The sequence below is a fragment of the Pleurodeles waltl genome, chromosome 1_2 (genome assembly GCF_031143425.1).
Source record: "Pleurodeles waltl isolate 20211129_DDA chromosome 1_2, aPleWal1.hap1.20221129, whole genome shotgun sequence".
NCBI lineage: Eukaryota > Metazoa > Chordata > Amphibia > Caudata > Salamandridae > Pleurodeles > Pleurodeles waltl.
Genome location: NC_090437.1, coordinates 965,308,273 through 965,315,448, shown reverse-complemented (window position 1 = coordinate 965,315,448; position 7,176 = coordinate 965,308,273). Strand labels below are relative to the sequence as shown.

General features: G+C 49.3%; 1 protein-coding gene across 1 annotated transcript; it reads right to left on the bottom strand.

Moving 5' to 3' along the window:
- Positions 1–530: 530 nt before the first annotated feature.
- Positions 531–2,180, bottom strand: LOC138256007 (SCAN domain-containing protein 3-like). Its single transcript, XM_069205849.1, has one exon. It carries the CDS (start codon positions 2,178–2,180, stop codon positions 531–533), a length of 1,650 nt encoding a protein of 549 aa, XP_069061950.1.
- Positions 2,181–7,176: the final 4,996 nt, after the last annotated feature.

Genomic DNA, 7,176 nt, shown 5'->3' with positions numbered 1-7,176 from the left:
CCTGGGAAGAGAGCAATAATTTGCAAGGGGAAGTCCTCGAAAGTGAACGGGAGGTGTTTTTCAGAGCAGGTTTTGTGAAGAATCAGAATAAGATCTGGGTTTCAATAGATGGGAGACCTGTCTTGCCAGACGCTATGTTGCTACGGCTAGACATTTTTTAATGACCCAACCCATATAGGAAAATTTAGGAGGGTACGCTTGTATAGGACACATTGGTTGACTCCCTGTTTCTGTGTCGTTGTTGGGAATCTGTGTCACCGATGCATCACCTGTCAGCAATTAAATGAAGGCAGGAGGAGCGTGGTGACAATGAGTCATATAAGGAGATCAGGTGGTCCTTTAAATCAGTGCTCCCCAACCTTTTTATCGCCGTGGACCGGTAAATGTTTGATAATTTTTCCGTGGCCCGCTTGTTTTGATTTAATAATTTTAATTTAATTGTATTTAAACATGCCTTCAAAATAAAATACAGCTACACCAAAAAATGAATATAAAGTGATTTATTTTATTTAACTCACTAGAATGCCAAATCAATGAGAACCCTGAGCTTGTTTCTTTGCAACGAGACGGTTCCATCTGGGGGTAATAGGAGACAATGACACCCGAAGTGTGTTGCTTATGTCCAGTTTATTCCGTTGTTTTGTTTTGGTTGCTGTCACCGCAGAAAACCCCGCTTCACACAGATTGGTTGTCGGAAATGGCAATAGGGATTTAAGTGCTGTGGTGGCAATCTCAGGGTATTCCGCCATGACTTTAATCCATAACACCGGCAGAGTTGTTGGCTCGAACGTAGTTTTAAGGCCACTGTCATTTGCAATCTCCAGCAGTTGTTCTTCTTCTTGCATAGACATGCTAGATTCGCCTGATTTGTTGGCAAATGGGTCGCGGATCCATTCCTTACCAGTTCGTGGGTCTTTTGTGGTTGGGAAGTAGCGCTCAAACTCTTTTAAAAGCAAAGACAGGTGATCGTGCAACAACTGGCAGAATGAATGTTCAAGCTCAGTCTCGCCTACAATCCCTGCTAATGTCTGAAACATGTCCAAAATGCCTCTGTTCACGCGCCGTCCCCACAACTCCAGTTTGGCTTTAAATGCAGCTACTTTGTCTGACAACTTGAAAACAGTTGTCATTTTCCCCTGAAGGCCCAGATTGAGTTCATTGAGCAGGCTGAATATGTCACACAGGTAAGCCAGTTTTGCGACCCATACCTTGTCACTGAAATGTGCTGCCAGCGGTGACTTCTTTTCTGAGAGAAATCTTTGCAATGGCTCTCGTAATTCAAATACTCTGGTTAGCGATTTTCCTCTGGATAACCATCTTATTTCTGTGTATAAGAGAAGGCATCTGTACTCTGCGTCCATCTCCTCACAAAGCTGCTCAAACAGGCGTGAGTTAAGTGCATGTGCTTTGATGTGGTTAATAACTTTAACGACATCCATCAATACGCTGTTAAATTCCGGTGACATTTTTCGGCTTGCCAGCATTTCCCTGTGAATGAGACAATGCGTAGATTCACTCTCAGGTGCAACCTCCTTAATCCGAGCAGTTAAACCAGACAGTCGTCCGGTCATGGCAGCAGCTCCGTCTGTGCATATGCTGACACAAAAGGACCATTTCAGTTTTTCTGATATATAACGATCCAGTGACTTGAACAGTTCTGCTCCTGTGGTGTTGGTTGGCAAAGATAGTGCACATAACAAATCCTCATGCACATCCTCCTGATATAGATATCGCACATAAACAAGTAGTAGTGCCTTGTTGTCGATATCTGTAGATTCGTCAACCTGGAGTGCATACCACGGTGATGTATTAATCCTCTCCAACAATTGTGCCTCAATGTCTTCGGCTATTTCTTCAATGCGCCTAGTCACAGTGCTAGCTGACAAAGGCACATGTGCTATCTTTTCCACAGCAGACTCTCCTAGAAGTTCACGGCAAATGTCTTTAGTGGTGGGCAAGATCAATTCTTCACCAATAGTAAATGGCTTTTTAGCCTTAGCAATGCGGTTAGCCACCAAATATGATGCTCTCAGTGCATTCTCCTTTATTGATGTGGTGGCCCTCATAAATATCTTCTGTGCTTCGTGCTCCAGTTTTTTTCTTTCAAAATACTCCAGGGGCTTGTCTTTTATGCCAGGGTGCTTGGCGGTCAAGTGGCGAAGCAGTTTTGAAGGTTTCATTGCCTCATTAGAGAGCTTCTCGCCGCAAACTATGCAGAGCGGTTTTAGTGCGTGGGAATCACCTGTCCCGATAAATCCATATTTCAAATAGGACTCATGGTATTGTCTGTTAAAAGTTGCATGTTTCTTTGATGTTGAAGGCTCTTCTTCTGTCTGTTCACTGGGCCTTTTTTCTTCCCAAGGAAACTTTCTAACGATGTCTGTTTCATACTCATTTTTGCTAATTTGTGGGTTAAAGCAGACACAATAACACGTCAGTACACACGAGTACCGGTGAACAGATAGAAGAGCTAGAAGAGTGATACCTTCTCTTTCTCTTCACTCCACTGCTGCTTGCAACCGCTCAGCTCCAGATGTCACCTAAATCCGAATGTAAATCAAAAAACTATCAATGCAAAAATGTGATCAGTGTTTTAAATATATGACCAGTGTATCAAAATAACTGTGAAATATATATATAAATCACAAAAGATGACTGTGCCCCCTTTCAATACAGAGATGCCAGCGTGCCCCTTTCAATACAGAGATGCCAGCATGCCCCTTTCAATACAGAGATGCCAGCGTTCCCCTTTCAATGCAGAGATGCCAGTGTGCCCCTTTCAATACAGAGATGCCAGCGTTCCCCCTTTCAATGCAGAGATGCCAGCGTTCCCCTTTCAATACAGAGATGCCAGCGTTCCCCTTTCAATACAGAGATGTCAGCATTCACCCTTTCAATGCAGAGATGCCAGCATTCCCCCTTTCAATACAGAGATGAAGAGGCCCACGATGGCTTCAAGATTACGCCGCCTCAGTATTCTGTGTTCACACATTGAATTGCAGCAGCCGCGCGTTTAAGAGGAGGGCTTTGGGCACCGGCACCTTTTTATTTACAAATTAAGCACTGATTCACAGGTATTACCAATCGCTGTCCAGACAAACGCTGTGATGCTGGGTAGTTATAACTAGAAACCCAATCACGTATCCTTAAATCGGAAATTGGACATGAGCATGAAACGGTGGAGAGGTTTTAGATCAGGTCGAAGCGCCTACACTGAGAAAAAACACAAACATGTTCCATCCACCCTACCTTGTCGCCCATCTCTCTCTCTCAAACCAAGGCAAATCATAGCCTTTGAGCTAGTAGGCAGCAGACAGGGCAGGCAGCCCGTGCACCGCTCTGAAGGTTCGTGTTCAATAACACGTTTACTTGTACTCCACACGGAACTTCCATCCACCGCGCCCTTCCACAGCGCTGCCCCAAAGTTGCAAGAAGTGACTCTGCCGAAGGCGCGGCCGCCGCAGTGGGAAAGGAGTGCCTGGGGTTCCCATGCGTGACGCAAACACCTGCTCCCACGCGCATCTCGACGCTTTTCCAGCTGCAGGCTAGAAAAGCTCATGGTGCTGGATGAAAGCGCGCAAGCAGGCACACGCGCGCCATCGCCCTCTTACCTCAGGTGTCTCCTACGAAACAGGTGCACGCAACGAAACACGTCTCACGACATTCACTGAATGTCCCTCTGGAGGTGGGTGGAGTAGCCGAAGAAAACTGGGGGGACATATAGAAAAAGGAAAAATGCCACGCAAGTCTCCCTTAACAGACGATCGTAGTGGAACTTTAACAGTAATAACCAAAAGAATAACAATAAAATAATGCATAGGATTTTTTGGATGATGTGGTCCAGAGGGTGGTGTTCGATTAAAGATGACAAATCTTGCTACCCGCCATTAAACTTGGCATGCTCGTTTGCAGTCCTTAACGACACGCAACACCACAGTAGCTGAATGGTTTAGGCCTGGGTGAATGAGAGGGCATTCTAATAAAACCACTGCTGCTCCTCTTTCCGTTTGATAGTGCTGAGTCCCCCCCCTCCGTGCACTTACCTCACGGCAGCTTCTCTTCAGTCCCCGCGTCTCCGACCTCGAGTCCTCAGTCCTCCCGTGGCGCCTCCTCCTCGGCCAATGGCGTGAGGTTTGCCTTTCGGCCAATCAGGAAGCGGGAGGACCCGCTCCCTGATTGGCCAGGAGGAGCATCAGTGTAACAATAGCGAATTTTCATTCGCTATTGTCACACAATGGGCGGGCTTGGGAGGGCGCAATGCTCTGCGCCTTGGCCGCCCGCCACAGTGAAATGATTTGAAGTTCCTCGGGCGGCCCGGTGCCGATTGATCCACGGACCGGCACCGGTCCGCGGCCCGGGGTTTGGGGAACACTGCTTTAAATCACATGCAACTTTATTTTGTTGAAATGCCCATGTGCAATCAGCTCCATTACATCTTAGTTGTGGTGGGTATCTTTTAACGTTGGGTGGAAGTATACCCGACTAGGACAAATGACACTCTCACTGTGGCAAAATTGTTGAGAGAATTGATTCCCAGGTTCAGCCTGCCAGTTTCTCTGGAGTCAGTTCATAGGGCACACTTTAGGAATGAGGTGATGGGGCGTGGCTTGGGCCATCAAAAATGCAGTCGCACTCTGGAAGTGCTCAGAACCCCTCCATCATCCACCACCATCCATCACCCAACAGGACAATCTCTCACCTCTTCACACAGTGCTGGTGTGCCCCCACCCCTCACCCCTAGCTCTGTAGGCACTAAGGCTCAGAGGACCTCTCTTGCCCTGCATTGAACAGATGGATGCCTGACAATCCAGCCCCTGCCCATGACAGCAGCCCCATGCGGTGAAAGCACTGCCACCGAGGACGACACCAGCTGTGATGTCCGGTGGATGCACTTCCCCTGTGCACCACCATGGAGCATCTCCTTGGTTGCCCACACGCCCCCCAGGATCAACTGGACACTATGGAGATGACTGCCTTTAGGATGCAAAGCGCCTTCGCACCCTCACCTACAGAAAATAGCGGCCGGTTGGCTGTAGCTCCCCTCTCATGGACTGCCTGACCATGGCAGACTGAACCTGCGCCAGTCCGGCACTCAGAAGCACACCCTTCCCTTGAGCCGCTTCAGCCTGCGTGCTGCTCCCGACCATCACTCAGGCCTTGGAATACTTTGAAGCTTCCTTGTGGCCGCCACACTAATCCGACAGCAAGGACACTGAGCTGAGCCTTCTCCAGGCTCTGGGGCCTGGTCCTACACTCGGCTTGCCTTGCCTATGCCCCACAGCTAAGTCCATTTGGACCCCAGATTGGCCCTGGAGTTGACTTTGACAACGAAGAGGCGCTGAGTACCTGGTGTACCCTCCTTGAGCCTAACAAGGATGACCACTCACCACACGCTGTGAGGTATGCAGGGAACTCAAACGGGGCCGACAGCCCAGAGGTATGACTGGAGGAGTTGGAGCTGCTGCTCGCCTCTTGGAGTGAACTTGTGTAATCTGAACACACTTGAGACGGGGGAGACGCATTGCCAGGTGTGTGGCCAGGGGGCACCCCTCTGTATGCATCACTGCCCTCCCTGGTCCCTCCGTGCTGTTCTTGGGCTGTAGAGACACGGTTGTGGGAATTTTTGGCCCTGAGGCAGATAACTGACAGATGATCCAACCACAACTGAGTACTGCACCACCCTATTAGCTGCCCAGGGGTGAGTCCTGATGGTGCGCCCATTTGTGAGCGGCCCCTGCCTGACTCTGGACATTGATGGCTACACCAGATCTTGAGCACCTAAATCCCTTGCGGGAACTTGAAGGTGAGAGGGGCCTTTTGACTGACTCTCCCGACCATGACCAAAGGGCGGGGCGGGATCAGCTAATTGCCGTGAACTGGGGACTCCCCTCAAGGTGGGTACCCTGTTTCCTTGTTATCGCTTTAACATTGTTGGGGCCAGCGACTCATTGCCTTGTCCTCACTGCATGTGGAAGCCATGTCAGGGGAAGACCCTGCGACTATTGACCTCTGACCATCTGGCACCCCTCTCTTTTGGCTTGTTTAGTGTCCTCCATTGTTTTCCCTGGGTGTGCCTGAAGGACTCTAATGAAATCTCCCAGAGCCTGACACCCTGACCTAGACCAGCAGCGAAGTGGTGACTTCCTCCAGGGCCTAGCTGCTTGTGCTTTTGCCCGTAGTAACAAGTGGGCTAGGTACTCACTTACGTGGACTCCAATTCTCGAATACCATTATGGGGATGGATAAATTCACTTGCCCGACCTCTTCTCTAGCCCTTATAGACCAATACACTATGGGTTCCAGACCTGCAGGAGGGGCTGCCATGAACAAGCTGACATCTACGGAGGGTGATCTAGCCACAATTCTACAGGCCATACCCACGTCGCAAGCAGCTGTTGAATCCAAAATTGGCGAGGTACACATGGATGTGGCCCTGCTGCAGCAGAACTTGTGCAGTGCTACAGGCAGACTAACTGAGGCTGAAAATTGTCATTCCACAGTGGAGGACAAAGTCACTGACCTGAAAGTGAACGTCATCCGCCTCCTCTCAAACACAGCAGAACTCCACAGGAGTGCGGAGGATGCCAAAAATCAATCACAAGGTAATAACCTCCACTTTGTGGTTTTCCCAGAGAGCATGGAGCCCCCCGTGATAAGGATTTTTTGGAGCCATGTATAAAGATACTACCGAACAAACTGTCTCGATAGTTCACTGTCAAGAGAGCGCATAGTGCCCCGACACCTCAACCGCCTCCGGGAGTCCCTCACAGACCATTAACTGTTTGTATCTTTAACTTCAAACACAAGTACTCCATCCCTCCCTCCACCCCAATCCCTCCCGGATCTGCAGGAGCAAAACTCAAAAGTCCTTATCTTCCTGGATTACACCAATGAGGTGCAAAACCAACGTCACTTATGCAGTGGTCAAACAAGAGCGCTCATTCTCCCCTATATGCTTCTGTTCCAGACACAGCTCAAAGTTATCTTTGTCAGTAAATCATACTTTTTTGACACCCGGTGACTGCCTGGGAATGGCTCACGGATGGCTCTGGAGACCTGGGTGGTGCCCCCTTCCATATCGGTGACCTCAGAGGCGACACCAAAAAGGACTCGCATCCACTCCTGCAGGGGCCGAGGTGCTGCAAGAGCAGACCCGTTCTCCTCAGATCACCCTGT

Excerpts from the sequence above, each read along its gene's own strand:
- LOC138256007 (XM_069205849.1), bottom strand. The coding sequence starts at position 2,180 with ATGAAACCTTCAAAACTGCTTCGCCACTTGACCGCCAAGCACCCTGGC.